The following is an 18,660-nucleotide window of genomic DNA, read 5'->3' on the forward strand; positions in this document are numbered from 1 at the left end:
TTCGAGCACATGTGCCTTCGGTTGCCTTGGTACCTGGGCCTACACACGACTATAAGTGGCAAACCCTAAGATTCCGGCGCATGTGTCTTCGGTTGCCTTCGTCTCGAGGTCTGTACTTTAGACATACAGAATCGAATATTAAACGTTCAAATAAATTATCCGACACACGAGCAACAATTAAATTATTATTAAATCCTTATTCCTTGTCACTCAACCGAGAGGTGGACGACGTAATCATAATTCTCTCCAACACGCAATTTTTAATTTTGCATAGCAAACTCTGCCTATCCACTTGTTTGTGTATTTTCAACAGCGACCTCGAACAAATTCGTCGAAGCCTCCAGCAATAACCAGCACGGTGCCGTGAGTAGCCATGTTCCAAAGTCTAGCGGCTGGGCCAGCGGTAATATCGTAATACGGTAGCGCATAATTAATGAAATTAATATTAGACTAGCCAAGGCCAACCAGCTGGAGTATTGTGGTTCGCCGCGGCAGAACGCGAGCCGAGGGTCAACGAACTATCAAAGTTACTTTTACAGACAGGTTTACCGCTAGATGGTTTATGCTGTCCACCTAACTTCGTAAAATCAATATTTATTCTACGGACCAGTATCTCTCCCTACCACCGGTGGGATCCGATTACGATATCAAGAAATTTCGTACTCTGGAGATGAAAAACGTCGAAGTACATTATCTGTATCAACTGGACAGACCACAGGTGGCATGAACAGTTCATACAAGAATTCTCACAAATACACTAACGAAATAATGCAGCGTTTTTAAAGGGTAGAATGGCTCTAGCCGAACCCACCAGCTATGTCTCCATTCACCTGCCTACTATTTCAGGTTCAAATTGTTGAAAAAAAAATATTATTTCCGGCCAGCTTACGTAACAGCCCTCAAAATTGTAGTAGTGAGAGTCAGCTGAAATTGTATTGGTTCAGAGATATTTGACGCCATTTACTAGCAGAGCGATGAACATACGTGGTTTTGGGTTTTCTGGGGATCTACCTCGGGCACAGTGTTCTGGCTGCTTGCCCAGTGTCCTAACGATTTTCTAGCAGGCCACGGTTTATGGCTACTGGTGTACGGACGCTGCAATAGATGGCGTATCCCTTGCGCATAATAAAATAACCTAATAGCTGCGAATCCAGTTATACTCGCGGTGAGTTATGAACCGTTTCCACTGCGTCTTCGAATCTGTCATCTAAGAGAAAATTGGCCTGGTAGTACTGCGAAACTCCTCACGGCGATACAGAGCTGAAAATAACTCGACGCTTCCTCGCGTATCCACGCGTCTTTAGTGTCCATTCGTCGGGCCAATTGTAATTCTAAATTCTGACTTCTGTACCGCAAGTTTCGAATCGCAACTACTCGACTAACTTGCAATTACAGCGCAGTTGCGAACGCAAATTGCGTTCCAACTGCAACTTGTAATTACAGTAGTCGGTTACGTTATTAGTCAGACGCGGTAAAAGTAAAAAAAAATTGGAAAATTGAGAAAACGGTCATTCTTCGTACCGGTCACACGAGGAATTCCAAGAAGAGGAACGACGACGACCGATCGAGGGGAATTAACGGAAATAAAATCGCGAACGTAGAGCATTACAAACGGATTTAAACGCGGCGGTACAAAATTAAATTTTATATCCCATCAGCGTCACGTCGGCTGCGGATGTAATCCAATTCCCTGGAGGAAATTGTAAGAACGAGACGGCCGCCATTACGGGATCGCCACGGACCGTTTCACGTTTCTTCGGATTCCGCGGGATTACATTTACAATATTAACCTCCTCGCGGGCACCGGGCTCGTTGTAAATACAGCTAACGTTTTCCCACTGATTCTGGAATAACTTTCCGTAGGGTGAGCGGAAAATGAAACCGGAGGGATCGCGAATATGAATAACACAAACTAAAAATTGCTGAATAAATGAAATCGTTTAATGAATATGAATTTTCCTGCCGTAGCGATAACAACTTTCTTCGACGAACGACCAAACACGCAAAGAGGTTCCCACTGTCGTGTTCTAAAAACAACTTCGTGATTACACGAATACTGTTTTGTTAATAAAAAAAATTGTCTATATATTCTAGATAAATTACTTTATAGTTCTTTCTAATGTAAAACCATTATTAATTATCACTAGACTGCGGATCTTTATGCATTTATAGGAAATTTGAATGTGCAAGAAGCTACAAAATGTAAACAATATGCAAGAATATAAAAAAGATTAAAAGTAAAGCTCATGTTATAATATTTGCAGAATAAAATAAATTTCTATTTAGGTCCGGGTTTGGTCTGGATTAATTTGTCATCGAGACAATGTACTAACTCGTGTAGTAAATTATTAAGCGTACGCAGTAAATTACACATTACTGTGATTTGCTAATTGTCGTAAGCAAGTTACGAAGAAATTGCAAACAAACAAATATTCGAAATATTTTGAATTTTACGTTGTCAAATATACCTATATAGTTACTTCCAATGCTATAAATACAGCGAAGCTCGAATACTGGTGCGAAGTGTAATTGAAGATAAAGAAATTTCATCGCGGATGGGAAACGATCATTACAAGCAACGTTTTAATGACAACGGCATCCTGTCTCGAGGATCCGCAATACCCTATTTTCCAGTAAGTTTCTTTGAGCAGGAAGATGGGCTTCCGTAGCTAGCTACGCTTAATTACCGGTGGCTTTATTACAGCTTCCTTTCGCAAGGTATCGGATCGATAAAGAATAAATGACTCGGACGAAGGTTTTCCTGGCGTCGTTTAGGCTCGTCCGCGCTCTTTCAGCTGTCTATCGGGGGAAATACGTTTTCGTTGGTTCTCGAGTTAATCGACGATCCGCTCTCTACCAGCGAAAATTGATTGTCGTTCATCTTCCAGGGTTCTCGATGTTTCGCAGCGACGTTGCGTTCGATTCGGCCGGAACGGGATTTAACGTGACGTCGTTGGAACGCAAATGTGTCGAGAGAGGAACAGGGAACGAGGCACAAACGGTTAACAATGTTACAAAGCCACGGACAGGTTTGGCATGCCATTTTCGACGCGAACTAGAATTTCAGAATTCTGGTTAACAACCGACGTTCGATCCTCCGCGTACTCGACTAAAAAGGATGCGAAATTTCCAGATGAACGAACAAAGCTTCGCCTGTGCCGACCAGGCGAAACTCAAAAGGGTGAAAATAATTTCTCAATCATCGTAATGCAGCGTTTCGAACGCGAAGGTGAGCGTTCTAGTGTACTAACAGAATGACCGATGCGTAACATTTAAATATGTGCATTCTTATTTCGACTTCGATATTCTAATTCTTACAGTGTTATAATAAATACAGTACAGACTCCCATATCCAAACTAATACGGAGATAAAAGTGGCCAGATAGGAGAATTTTCGGATGATAGAACAATTACTCTTTCTTTTGCATTAAACATCATTTATTCAAGTAGAAATGAACGAAATTAAGCTTCTTTCCAGAGATCCAGCATGTAAAGGTTACACAATCTGTCATACTGCTATGCTAACGTCATCCAGCGTTTCAGTCACGTGATAATTGGAGCATGTGTTCCCGAAAGAGCATAAATCACTAACACCAGGTGTACAAAACCTTAGTAGGAGTGCTATAGCAGCCATTAGGCATGCTCCACGTAAAGCCGGAGATTTATAATTAATTTAACGTAGAAAAGTCCGAATATAAATAAATACAGCAGAGACTCCTGTATCCGAACTAATAGAGAGACAAAAGTGGTCTGATATTTAAGGATAATAAAACAATTACTTTCTCTCGCATTAAATATCATTTATTGAAGTAGTAATGAACGAAATTGAGTGCAAGTCACATAAATTGTGTATTCCCGTTGTTCCTCGAACCATAGAAGTCCTTGTTAACCGACTTCGAAAAGGTTGCATTGTATTCAATATGCTGTATTTAATAATTTAACCTAATTCATCAAGAGCTGCTAATAAAATAATTTTTGGAAAAAAAATATAACCGACTTCGAAGAAATGTTAAAACTGCACTGAAAAGTATGAAATGATTTCTGGTTAATTGATACGAATACTCACCAGTTCTAGATATAATTAGCTAAAAATATGAAATAATTTCTATTTCCTTTATATTAAATTATGTTAAATAACCTTTTCGTAGTCGGTTAATAATGCAGTTTAAATAGAAATTATTTCATACCTTTCAGTGCATTCTCTCATACATTTAAACAATTATATCTAGAACTGGTGAAACCAAAAATGATTCTATTTAAATGATTCGAATGCTTCGACATGAGAAAGCACGTTGTGCGGATAATAGAACGTCCGTATGTTAGAGGATTCGGATAACGGGGGTACGGATACGGGGCTCTCTACTGTAACGAGCGCAATTATTCTCCGTGAAATCTGGTTAAACGCGGCTGAAAAAATAGTTGGGTTTCCCAATTATTCGAACCCAGATTAATTACTTCTAGTTTCGAACGCGCTGCCCTCATTTTTGCGGTTTTATATACGGTAACGTTACTGAGAGATACGCGACCCTGATCATTACGAAATACAGATTGCCCCACTTTTTCCGCGCTGTAAAAACACATTAAGTAGGAAAGTAGAAAGCACGAAAACAACATTTGTCGTAATTGCAGCTTCTGCTTCGCCTCCCCGAGACCTGCTCGAGAGGGTCATTTATAAGCCCCGCGATAATCCTGATTCAGTGGTTCGAAAAACGTCTAGCCAGGATTCGTCTGATCGATATTTAATGACGCTTTTCGGAAATTGCTTAGCCATCAACGATCTTCCAGACCATTGTCTCTCGTTTAGTAAATATAACGCTGGACAAAATAATAACCCTCTTTGACGTTTCTGTTTCTACGGTCTCGAATAATTCACTAACTCTTAAAGGGAATAGTACTTTTATTTATTAGGATGATCTAAATACCTCGCAGACACGTGAGAAAATATTCCTGCAAAATTTAAACGTCTACATTTGACATTAATACTTCTTCAGGAAATTAAAAAATTTAGTTCATAAAAATTCTTCTATTAATAACAAATGCGAAGATCTTAAAAATCGTTAGCACGAGGACCACCCAAATATTTTTTAATATATTTTATAGAAACATTTTATTCTGAAATTAAAAGCAGTAATACCATTTTATGGAGCTTTTCGAACTGAACACAATGCAATAATTAGTTTTCGAAAAATTTGAATGAATACGAAATTGAAGTGATCCAAAATTTTTGTCAGGCAATCGATTAGTCTCGGAAAGTTAAATCGCTTTTAAAATCAGTCACTGCTGCGAATTTTCTATGCTAAAACAATTGTATAGTACGATTGGTTCGGCGAAATTAGCTACCATGTAGTTAATTGCTAACTAACCATGTTTCCAAGCAATTTAACTTTCGAAGTCAATTAATTGCTCAGAACAAATTTGTGGTTACTTAAATTTTGTATTTGTTGTTCAACAAATGAATGATTCTTTGGAAAACCAATTTTATAAACCTCTCGAGCTTTTAAAAGCATCGCGGGACAATTATAGCTCGCCGTACGAAAGACGCGAACGCAGCAAAATTGCAGCGAGATAAAACGATCAAAAGGCGCGAACAGAGAAACGACGCATTCTCCTCATTAGGAGCGTTAATTGAACGTGAAATTATTTATGGTACGTCGCCAACATCGATTCAGTCGCGAACTATTGGAAAGATTCCCCCGGGGCTCGTTATCGCCGCCATTCGGAATTCTAATCGCAATGACGGTACGTTTAAGACCTTTGACGTTACCTTGCCTTTCGTCGCGGGAAGACACATTTATTTCTACCAAACCTCCCACCGTCTCTAAAGTCGTTGCGTTCAGAAACGCTTTAATTGAAATTCATAACGCAGACTTCTGATTTGTCACGTAGGACCGATTCAACCGCGCGAACAGTTTCCTTTGAAGGATAACAATTGCGCTCTCGATCGATAGAACTCCGATACGCCGTTTAGCTTTTCGCCGACTGATTTTCACTTACCTTGAAACTCTTTCCTGGCAGCGCTGACGGAAGTAACGATGTTGGCCACGTGCCCCAGTACGGTGGCGAACAGCAGCAGACCAAACAGCAGCTGAGCTATCACGAACAAATATTCGCCTTTGCTCCTCGGTCTGAAAATGAAACAAAAATCCGAAAGGTATACTCTACTGATTTCCAGCAAACCAGTGGCCCGTATCGAAATACATCACGAGATTTTCGTGTTCTTTGAATCGAGGAAGTCACTTTGAACGCGTGAAAATCATGAAGATATTCGACAACTTTATTTTTTTTGTTTAAAAAATAAAATATTTAATAAGAAAATTCATCAACTATTTCACTGTTTCATCTGGAGAAACGTTCCATTAGTAACAGTGACACCCTTCGAGATGACATTCTGACAAATCACGCCCTAACGAATAGTTTAACAGATGAGAAATGGATGTCCAATTACCTGGGTAGATCACCGATGGTCGTGAGGGCCAGCGTGCACCAATAGTAGCTCTGCAGATATTGTTTCACGACGTCCGCCGTCTCGGAGTCGCTGAACACCCAGTTTTTACTGCCGAAGCCGTTGTTCTTATAAATAATGTGATAGAGGCACCCGTTCCAGTGAAAGATCACCAGTAGATAATGTATCAAGGATGTGGAGCGGAATAAATTCGGATAGTTCGTGTGTCGCTCGGTTCTGTCCATGAACGCCCAGAACCTGCGTGACAATAGATGAAGAAAATTGGATGAAATTCCAACGCGGTGAGGCGGTCGTAAATTTCGACGTTCGTCTTAAAATATTGCGCGGAGAATATCTTCGCGCGATCGTGAAGGAATTTCTATTTATCCATACGGCAAAATATTATAGTTGCCGTGGAATATATCTGTAACTGACCACGGCGCTTCGTTTAGGAACGGAGAAAAGAAAAGGAGCGTCTCGTCCTGGGCCTGCTAGTGGACTCGTCAGTAGTATGTATCAATATTAATCGGACCGAGCGCTTGTAAGAGACGCGCGGTACACGCAGTGTTCCTCTAGCGGTGAAAACAGGCGCTGTCGCCGTAAGATGTTGCGTAAGATGGTTGAAATTCGTAAAATGAAGCGAATGCGTCACAGACCGAGTCGGTTTCGATTTTGAGTCCTTTTTTTTTTTTAGAAACTAATGGTAAAAATACGAAATGTACTCACCGATATATTTTTACAAGTCTAAAACTTCGCAGTATACTATTGAATCCTATAGATAAGTATAAAAAGTCGAGGGGCAGCAGGCACAGGATGTCCATGTAAAACGTGGTGCTGTTCGTGTAATGGTTCCTCAGCTTCGTCGCATCGGTTTGCAACACGCCGTCCTCCAGATATCCCGTTCGTATGTGAAATACTATGTCCAGCACATATAAAAAATCGGAGAAGTAATCCAAGCAGAACCACACCCAGCGTGTTTCACCTGAAACAGAAAACGTTTGCCTTTCGAGAACGTACACGGAGTTTTTTCGTTTTTGAATTATTAACGAAGCGCCATTCAACGTTTGTATATACAAAGAAATTGTGGTTCTCTTAGACTAATTCGAGGCACCCTGTATATCTGTACATGGATCTCAACACCTTCTATTTTCTTTACGGTTTTCTTCCGTAAATTGATTCTTTCTTGGCGACGTTAACGATAGTTACTCTAACCTTCGTTAGAGAAACGTTCTTTGGAGAATTGTTTGGAATCTGTGGCCGGTTGAACGGGTTAATTGTTAGGCGGACGACCCGATAAGCGTGACAAAAACCGTGCGACGAGCAACGTTCCGGCGCGTCGGGTTATCGAGGCCGCAGAGCGATTAGCGATGGTGGCTTAATTGCGGTGCATAGCGAATATCGTGGAAACCGGCAACGTTATCGCGCGAAATCGAGGATTATCGAAACGCACGAAGCATCGATTATCGTCGGAACTTTGCTACGCGCAACGGGTATCCCGAATACCAAGATACCTTTACGCGACTTGCACGGGATGATCCTGTTAAAATCGACTCTTCGATCGGGTCCTAATGAAAATTCACGGCGGGAGAAGAACGCTATTAACGTAAGCATCGCTCAAATATAAACCGGAACTTTGTTTACACAGCTTTATCGTCGATAGAAAAAGAAAACATTCGCGATACCTTCTGTTCCGTAAGCTTTCGGTACGATGAGAATGACAGCATATCGACAGGATACGTATGTAGGGTGGCAAAGTATAACGCGACGAGTTATTGACAAAATTTGCAATTCGGGGCCACGTCGAGTAGATGTGCAATGTCTGTTGATCGTAAATGCAAACATGAATCTGACACGTAAGCATTTTCGTATTATGATTTACAACCAGTGGAAGGTTATGTTCCGTCCCTAGTCATAATTTTAGTTTACTGGCGTAGTTGTACCATCGTCTACGTGCCTGGAGTCCAACCGTAAACGGAGTCAACTTGCGTCGCTACCAAACGTCCTGACCTACGATATATGAGGTATAAGGTATAAATTAATTTATTCAATTAAATATTGTGAATAAATTATCTTTATTTACCCTCACCGATACCGTTTTGTAATATCATTAATATTTATTCTGTATTTACTAAATCATACGACTCCTGGACGGACGTGTGTATCCACACGTTGATTAATGCTAACTAAGGAGCAAATATCCCGAGCCCTTGATTGCTGCACGATATAGATCCACGAGATCATTATACCACCGACCTCGTACGCCAGGCTGACTTTAACCTTCCGCAACATCTAACCTAGACACATCGAACTTGCATCCGACAGAAGCCTTAACTGCTACGAAATAACATTGTACATGTAAAGATTCTAGTTTAATCTGTTATTTAGTATAGATATGCGTAGATATGTGCGAAGATTTTTGTGCGAATACTTTTTGTCGAATACTAATATATCTTACAATATACATGTAGGATTTGGGATTGATCGAGAAATGTTAAACAGGATGTATTTGAATAATAAAATTGAAATGTGTAAAAAGATCGATGCAGGACATCTGTACGCGACCGTTACGCGAAGATAAAAAGACAACGCGATACGACAGCTCGCGAAGCCGCCCGAGAAGTGCTGAATACATCGATCATTCGACCGACGTTTCTACCGATCAAAGCATAACATCCCTTCGTACGTCACGATTAAACCATCCTACATCTCGAGATCCTCCACACTTATTTCAACATCGTACATATTACATTAAACTAAACAACCGAAATATTATAAATATATATAAATGAATATCTCACTAAAATATCTAAAATACATTAAAATATGCACAATAACACGAACCAGTGGAAATATATAGCATGCATTACGATTCGTCGAAAGTCACAGCGCATATGAAATTTCGCATATACATTCTACGTATTCCGTTGTATTCCGATGCATGATGTAACGGGCTAGTCGCATCTGGGTTGGATGTCAACTTCTTTGGCGTGCAAGACTGAAACGTGTGCCAAGAAGAAGAGATAGCGCGAGCTGTGGAGGCAAGACGACACGGTGTCACCGACTATACACCTGGCAGATCTAATTCCCTTTGAAGGGAACACGGAATGCCAAACGCATTCCCTTCTTCTTCTTGGCAAGTTCGGTAGTTACGCGACTGGAACATGGCTACGTGATTTCAAGCAGAGTTGCAGAAGTGACCTCAGGAGGATCGGGAAGGGCCAATGGCGTTTTGACCTATGTCCATTAGGTGACGCATAAAGTTAGACGAATTCTGTTTCGAGCGTTGGAATATTCTAAACTCCGTTCGGAAATCGTGCGACGTGTACGAGTTGGAACTGGAGAGAGAATTCGTGAAAAATTTCTAACGGAGTATTCCTATTAGCCCTTTGCACTCGAGAGGTGACTCTCAGTTACTATTAGGTTTCACGCAGCAAATCTATCAGCAATGATGTTTCTACAGGTTTAATTTCTTTGGAACTTGAAATGTCGATAAAATCGGCGAGGTAAAGGTGACCCGATTCTCAAATTTCGATAGCTTAGCATTCGTGGCAATAGAATGCTAAGAAAGCACCTCGAGTCGCTCGTAGATACCAGAAAGAAGGCCTCGAGTGCAAAGGGTTAGGTCTGGGTTAAATTTTGTTTACTTTGCGGTTCGTATCGTGCAAGTAGTCAACTAGAAAATCATTTTAGGGGATAAACCTTCACGATTAGTTTACAGGTCGTATGTTTCCACATGTTCAACTGGTGTTGTCACAGTGTGGCCAAATTGAGGACAGGAGTTGCAGGGAGTTATAGTGAATTCGTCATACCACCCAGTGGACTGGTGGGAACGACAGACACATACTGATATACCGTACACGGTAACTGGTCACATACACGTGGCTTGTGCAGTAGTATGCGCCTATTGTCTCCACCATTCTACTAGATGGGACGATAAGTTCTCCATAACTCCTTGTTACTTCCGTCCTCAATCTCACCGCACTGTCCGGCCATGCGATTGGTTGTATATCGATTCTGCATATTTACGTCTCACCGTTGTACTAACGTCACGAATACAATCTTGGCGTATATCTGGCCCAAAGTTGACATTCACGAAGTAAATGAAGACATGTGCGAATAATGTACATCGGTGTATACATTGCTATGTAAATAAAACATAAAACGCTCCTAGCCTAAGAAACAAACGTCTCATGCATGATTCACGGGAGGCAATGTATCTACAAGTATAATAGCACGAAGAAAGACTAACCGTTTATTTCTTGGAAGGCGAACCTATAGATGATGACCCAGAAGTTGTACAGAAAGGCGAGGGACACCACCATGGACCAATAGTAGCATAGTCGTCCTGCGGGATCAAAGATGAAGGACCAGTTAGGGGCGCCCGTTCGAAAACCCTTTGATCCCGGTTGTCCAGGGTAACCTCTGCTACCGCGTTGTTGTTGTTGCTGCTGCACGGTGTATCTACTACAGGAAAGCGACATTGTAGCAAAATTGTAAAAGCGACAGAAATACTAAAAGGATTCGTGTCCTTTGTAGCCCGAGGTAGCGAACATTCGAAAATTGTGAAAAGCGACTGGTTTAGAGTAGTAGGTACGTATAGCATAGTACGTATAAGTACGTAAAAGATTGAGCTGTTTATATGTAAAAGTTTCTTTTTGCATTATATACCACCCTACGTTATTAAAATTGTTGAGTAACGATGAGTAAATTAACGTAATATAAATAACAACAAAATAACAGAATCGTGGATGTAATGAAAATATTGCATAAATGGCTGTTTCGTTATCGAGAAAATTACAAAATGAGTCTCGTCTTGTGATAGATTGAGTAGTATGCAAAACTTAGAATGAACTGTTAGAAGCTGTTCGTCGTGCCTTTGGGGAAATCAAAAGCTACGAGCTAGCTTCATTTGAAAGAGCCGGTGCAACCTAGAGCCATGATACTATTCGAAACTACAATCGTGCATCTCTCCTAATTCTTCAAGGTGTTCGTAGTGCAACCGGGAATTCTCAAGAGTAGAGAAATAGCGGTGTTAATATCACTTTAGAATAAGAAAAAGAATATCCAAATAAAACGATAATGCAGATACAACAAATATATTTAAAATAAAAAAACAAAATCTTTTTCAATATTTCAAATAATATTATTTCGAATACGATCACATTAAAGATAATTAGGAAATAAAATAACACGTTACTCGAAATATTATTTCAAATAATATAACGTCGATCAATTCCAGGTCTGCCATTACGTAATTGTATCGCATAGAACATCGAATGTTTGGTCAATCTCATAGCCCGTGCATTCGACATCCCCTACTCCCATGGATATTTGATGACATACACATGTCCACTGTTACGATTTAGTATCCACCTCGATACGTTTACCAGTAGACATTTCCTATCGTCGAACGTTACGCCGTTCAAGTAAACGCTACAAAAATTACACACCGGTTTGCTGTACGTTTGCTATTGTATACAGCCCAGACCTGTTCGTTACCTGGCCACTGTGCGTACCGTGCTCGAGACACCAGGGGGGATATAACGCGCATACAAAACAGTTGTTCCGCTCGGGATGCTTCCAGAGAAGTTTCTGTTTATGTCGCCGCGTTGAACTAGTTAAAAGTTGAACGCCCGCATGATGTAACTGAAGGCCCGTGCGATTCAAACGGCACCGCGTCTCCCGTAAAATTTACTTTCCAAAATTGCTGTGGCGGGTGACAGGAAACAACGCAACCAATTTAGCGAGGGCAGAAGCGGCGATATTACGAAATAAAGAATATTACGAAGTACCGTCCGACAGTTTTCCAAAGGAAATTATGGTGAATTGTGGTTCGGAATCGTCTCGGCTGAATTAAATTTGTATATCTTAAAAAAAAGATTAACGATTTCCTTTCGCAATAATTCGCGACTCGAAAGGCTACAAGCTTATTCCTCGATTGATCGCGATCAATTCGAGCTACGGGACATCTCGTAGTTAGCGGCGAACGGGTCAACCATGAGCGAGATTCGCGCGTTGTTTGAAGACACGAAGCTCGATCATCGGTGCGGGAACGTCGCACAGTGGGACAAAATGGCTCTCGGCGATTGAAAATCTCGAAGTTTGGTTCTCTTGAAAATATTTTACAGAAATTTTAGGAAGTTATTCCCTATATTACGATACTTAAATTGTATTAGTATAAATCAATTTGAGCTACAGGGTGTCAAAAATTTCACGTATAAAATGTAACGTGTTCGATATCTTTCACTTGTTCGACGTATTTAAACATTAAACAGCAATTTATCCTCTATCGATGTACATAAACAGTTTTTCCATTTTACGAATTCACGAAAAATCGATTTTTGATCGCCGAAAGCGGTTTTGTCCCACCGTGCGCCGGTACTTACGTCTCGGTGCCGTTGCAGCTGGTGTTGCTGAGGTGGTTGGCGGACGCCGGTGTGTGGAGATGCGACTGGTCGCGCGACGGTGTCAGAGTAACCGTGTAGGGCAGCTTGAATCTTCCTCTAAGGTGGTCCCTCCTCTTCGGCTTGCGGCTCAGGTCGAGCTCGCTCGCCCCGCGATTCACGTAAGCCCCCTGAAGAGAGTCGCGGGACGAGCTAAAGTATCGCTGCGACACAGAGTACACCTGCACCATCAATTTCGGTTTACGAGTTTTTGTCAGCCGACGCACCCTTGCCGCGGCTATTCGAATTTATGGGCGAGTTCGTCGGATACGTTTTCCATTCGTTTCGTCAAGGGAATCCTTTTTTTTTTCATGTTTTTTTTTTCAACACGATTCGCGACAGTTCGGAGCCGGTTTTTGTTCCGTTTATTTTCAGCGCGATTTTCGCGATTGAAAGCTGAGAGTGGACTCGCTTCGCTAACGCTTTTAGAGGCGAAGAAATTGAATCCGGGGCGAAAAATGCGCCGCGAAATTGGCGCGGTTTGGAAAGATTTTAAAGGAAGGGCGACGAAAGGTATAACTTGAATACAAACATTAATCGAGATCCGATCGTTCTTGACTGTCTTAATAAAGCTTGACGTGTAATTAACTAAGTAACTATCCGAGTACAATCAAAACGGCAATGAAACCAACCTGCTGTTGCTGATGATAATAATGATGGGTGGGCGTGTGGCGATTCATGTATTTACCGCTGACTAATTCCAAGAGACTCTGCCTGGAGGGCAAAGCGCTCCTGGACACGTTGTCCGCGCTTTTCGTGTCCTCATCCCTTTCCCTTCTAATTCCTGGCTTGATGTCGCCAGTCCTCCCATGCTTGTCATCGCGAAGCTTCTCGCCTCCGTAACTGAGAGCGGAAATGGAGCCACCGCTGAACCGATCTCTCACACCGTCGCCACCGACCGATGTGATGATACCTGCAACGTTAAAGGCAGGTATTTTTATTTGTCGAGACTTCCTGGAAAGGCACTCGTTCCCGAACTAATTGTAATTTCGAGCCTTAATAATAAACAAAAGTTATTATCACTTATTCAAGTAGATCGGCATTTTTTCCTTGAAATTTTCATTTCTCTGCCTTTAAGATCATCCGAAGATCATAGTACGCTATAAAACTAAATTAAAACTAATTCGAACGGCGATATGTTCATATTTATCGAGAAATTTTTGTCAAAATTTAACTCGGTTCTGTAAAACGAATTTTCTTCTTATTATAAATTTATTTAATTAAGAACGATTTTCTACTTTCTTCTTCGATAACGAATCGAGGAATTTTTGGTATTACCAATTTTTTTAATCGCCTGAAGAAGAATCTTCATTTAGGGAACTTTTATAGAAAATAATCGCCACGTTTATATTTGAAACAATTAATATAAAAATTATAAATTTTTAAGGGCTTGTTCCTGTTATCACAAATAATAACTCTGCAAAATTGCATGTATTATCGATTTAAAACTCTCGAAAGTTTGGGACACCGTGTTAACGTTAAAATTAAGAGCTGAAATTTCGCAGGAATCTTTTTTTAACGCAAGGTATACAAGGCTATTCCAAAATTCATTGAAATAAGGACCACCGCTAGCGTATGCGAACCGATCGATCCGCTATCGGTCGACTGTTACGTGGAGGGTATCAGGCATCGCTAAACATCGTATAACGGACAGGGATCAATGTCGGAGGCTCGAATTTCAAGAGGCTAACGGACGGTGTAATAATTAGCAGAGTTTCTGCGGCGAATGGATGACACAGAATATAACGAAGATGATGGAGAACGTAGGTGATTGTCAATTTTTCGGAGTTTTTGTAGGGCAGAAGTGGAGATGTCGCTTTCGAATGTTTGTGTGTCGTTTTTTTTCCGATACTTTTTCTTACAAGATCTTCTTTCTTGTCTTCTCATCTTATGTTTTCCATTACTTATCTTACGCCACAAAGGTTTCGATTACTTTTTATATTTAGCCATAGCTTGAAAAACTGGGACGAACGGACGGGATTCGAACCCGGGCTCTCAAAGCGTGGTAGTCGGCTACGCTACGTACTGCTCCACCGTCTGCTTTCGAATGACAGGATATGTTTTTGTGGGTTGAAAGCTGATGCTCACTTTCTTTCTGGTTTTCAAGAGATATAACAATGGAAGAGGACCGTTGAACGCAGGAGCTGCGGGTATTCGACTAACGGTAAGATAATGTCATGCTTTTGTTTGGTATTTGGAATATTCTTTAGTTCTATAGAAATTATAGGATTATTATAAATTAATTTACGTTTCTGTTTCTCATTTGTTTACGCGAAGATACAAATTCGCAAACCAACGATCCTTCAAAAAAGTTGAAATTTTCAAGTAACCGAAGATCCCTGATGGGTGTTGCGCTTCTCGTTGAACAAAGTTCCATAAAATAGCTTTCTTCCTGGTAACTTTGTCGCCTTAACGCTTTCAGGGCCCCACTCCATTTAGTATTTCCTTGACATGCTCTCTCAAAACCAGCAACTTCCCTAAAGGTTGCATTAACTTTCGAACCTTCGGGATGAGAGTATCGTATTTCCAATATCCGGCACGCTAGACCCTCTTTTCGTTCCGAGCTCTGCAGCTCCGTTGCAAGCAACTCATTTTTGATCCGACTTAATACTTTCGAACTAAGAAAGACGTCCGTCTGAAAGCTTCACTATACGTCTACGACAATTAATGATCCATTTTGAACAATTCACTTTCTTCCTTTGACATTTTGCTGTAACGTAATTGATAATGGAGTTATGACTCGTCACGCTTGCTTATTTGGTAACCATGTATATTGGCCACCCTGTATATGGATAACGAATGCGCATAACAATAATAACGACGAGTCCAATCATCACCTTATTCAAAGGCGAATGTACATAATTAATTTTACGCGCAATTAAAAATAAACCAGGTAACGTCACTGTCGCGCAGTTGCAATTAGGTATATACAAATTGTAATTTTCATTAGCGGGTGACTTTGCTCCAAAGCGTGATTGAAGAATTGTTCTCGGTAGCCGACCACGTTTTGTTTACACGCCCATCTGCCGCACGAGTCGGTGCGTTATTTGCCCTAGATAAACATAAACAACGGTGTTGATGACTGTTACTTGAATGGGGACCCAGAATTTTCATTTGGAACCGACAATTATTGGATTTAACGATTTATAAAATAACAGAATTCGGATCGAACACATATGCGATTTTATAGAGACAAAATAAATACGTGTCGTATGTTTTATATTAATTTACAGGTCTAAAACGTTGCGTTCAATTCGTCCCAAGTTCTACGATTTTAGAACTCAGGAGCTAGACATTCTAGGATCTAGGTATACCAAGATTTTAAGGTTCAGCACGTAGAATTTTCAGGATCTAGAAGTCCCAAGATTTTAGAGCTCAGGATCTAGATATTCTAGGATCTAGGGATACCAAGAATTTACAACTCAGCATCTGGAGTTTCCAGAATTTAAGAATTCCAAGACTTTAGAGTTCAGCACCCAGAGTTTCCAGAATTTAAGAATCCCAAGAGATTAGAGCTCAGTATCTAGAGTTTCCAGAATCCGAGAATTCCAAGAGTTTAGAGCTCAGCATCTAGAGTTTTCTTAATCTCAAGATTTTAAAGCTGCGCATCTAGAGTGTCCGGAATCTAGGATTGTCGGTAACATTACGACGAATAACCCGTCACTCACTTCGTAATCGGGATGATCGATGTCTGGCAATCTAAACAATCCGTCTTCCTAGACAACTGTCTATCGCTGCACTTTGTTGCACCAATACACTGCATGATACATTGTTACACTCGTAACCACTGTTATTCATTTGTTTGCTGTCGTTGTCCTGATTCTGTTGTTACCTATGGAAGTGTATCTGCGCATGCATACGCTCTACATTCATAGAGTAACGCAGTAAGCTCTTCCAGAATTTATAGAGCTCTCATATATAGTAAATAACAAATCGTACTCGGAAATAGAGAACGAAACAGGTTATCTGCAACAGTAACGGCTATAAAATATCCAAACCTACAAATAGAAGTTCGAGTGGTCGCAGGTTTAATCATTCAAAGGTGTGGAATACTGTGTTCGGAGTTCGGAAATCAAAATGTCCGAGTGCGAAGTGAAAAAATTGTTTATTTAGTCCATTAATTACTAAATTCTACCCAATATCGTTAATTCGATTCAGTAGCTGCGCTACCGGAACAAAACGGTATTCTCCTCAGAATTGACGGTCACGTTTTGACAGAACATCTACCCCGACCGTCAAATATCTCAGAAACTCGCCGCAGAAGCGCGGCATACTTCGGGCTTCTATGGAATTTCGATTTCCTTCACCTTCATTCCCTTTGCCTGCGCTTGACGGTGAGCCTTATTCGCTCGTCTCTCGTAGACGAGACAGATCAATGAACTGGGTAGCATCTTCCCCTTCGCCTGGAATCTTTTACGCTTTCTGGAAATATGGAGTCAACGGTCGGCGCACACCGATAAGCTAGAATAATGTTAACCCTCTACGTTCGACACTCAAGTTTAGCGTTTTATTAATAAAACAGTTGTTCAGAATGAACGCATATTATCAAAATATTATTGTTTATTGTTACTTATATTATTTTTAAGTACGACCCTTTTTAAAAGAATTTTCCACGTGTGATAATAGCTTTATGTTGCAAATTTCTCGATATTACGTTGCTAATTGTGCACTGCGAGCCTTCAAGCACGAGAATAAAAGCAACAGTAACAATAATGGATTTGCGCATGAAACTCGTCTCTCCAAACATTCCAGATTAATTAGAGAGATCAGTTACACGTGCAATTCGATGCGATTATGTTTGCACACTTGATAACGAATACTAATATTATTATAGCGAGTAGTTGTTAATACCAGTTCTTTATGTACATACGCATGCTTTCAAAGTACCCTTTTGTTAATAAAATACGTATTATCGTCAAAACCAGAAATTTTAAAAAATTACCATATCTAAGTCCTACCCTATTGGCACGAATAATTTTAACTGAAAATTCGTCAACCTTTGATTTTGGCGAAAGCATGGTTTTCTAAGTTTTTTGGGGACGAGGAACACGGATCTGAAGTCAGTTTTGAGGTAAAAAATTTCTACGACTGAGAACTCCTAAAAACCGCGGACGCCATTCGAATGACACGATTCCTTAAAGATAATCAAGTGAAGGGATAGTTTCGACAAGCTGCTCGCCGTACAACCGAAGAAGTTGTTCTTGAAGAACTTTACACACTTAACTGGGAGAGAGCATCCACTGCAGTAATATGTTTTGTGGATGTTTCTGGATCTCTTGGTACCATTTCAAGCACTCGTTCTTTTACTGCAGCTGCTGGGGAGAATTTGGCTCTACTGCGGTTCACGTATAAGAACAGGTGAGAAATATCCATTGCGAGCCGCACATTTATGAATTTATCGCCGCTGCGGTTATGACCGAAGTGCATCGATATGGGAAAGCATACAAGTCGAGCCACTGTGCTTCTCTGTTATTCTCTTTTACCCGGATTTGTGGATTAAATGGATGAAATTCTAAATACCAATTTTAAATTTAAAGAATTTAAATTGAAATCAAGGGTCTAGCAGGATAAGGATAGGGAATCGGCCCCCACCCCAATTTTCATTGGTATTATGTGCCGTGCAATGCTTTTGACCTAAAACATCGTTCCACAAAGTTTCAGACCGTTACTAATAATTTATTTTTTGCGGGTGGTAATTACAAACAACCCTGTGAATGACACCTACCAAAAAAATCAGGAATGATGATCGGTTATTTAGCCGACACATGTAAAAGT

At 40.6% G+C, this 18,660-nt stretch overlaps 1 protein-coding gene across 3 annotated transcripts in view; it reads right to left on the minus strand.

The window, feature by feature from the left end:
- Window positions 1-18,660, minus strand: part of LOC128880389 (cyclic nucleotide-gated cation channel alpha-3) — a 105,407-nt gene that overhangs the window by 40,334 nt on the left and 46,413 nt on the right. For all 3 annotated transcript variants that reach the window (XM_054130422.1, XM_054130423.1, XM_054130421.1), the window contains exons 4-9: window positions 13,518-13,798; window positions 12,829-13,067; window positions 10,692-10,906; window positions 7,169-7,424; window positions 6,446-6,700; window positions 5,995-6,125 (exon numbers count right to left, since the gene is read on the minus strand). In XM_054130422.1, the coding sequence (XP_053986397.1) occupies window positions 5,995-6,125; window positions 6,446-6,700; window positions 7,169-7,424; window positions 10,692-10,906; window positions 12,829-13,067; window positions 13,518-13,798 (1,377 nt within the window). The remainder of the gene's footprint in view (window positions 1-5,994; window positions 6,126-6,445; window positions 6,701-7,168; window positions 7,425-10,691; window positions 10,907-12,828; window positions 13,068-13,517; window positions 13,799-18,660) is intronic.

Source organism: Hylaeus volcanicus, chromosome 7, assembly GCF_026283585.1.
Source record: "Hylaeus volcanicus isolate JK05 chromosome 7, UHH_iyHylVolc1.0_haploid, whole genome shotgun sequence".
In the NCBI taxonomy this organism is placed as follows: domain Eukaryota; kingdom Metazoa; phylum Arthropoda; class Insecta; order Hymenoptera; family Colletidae; genus Hylaeus; species Hylaeus volcanicus.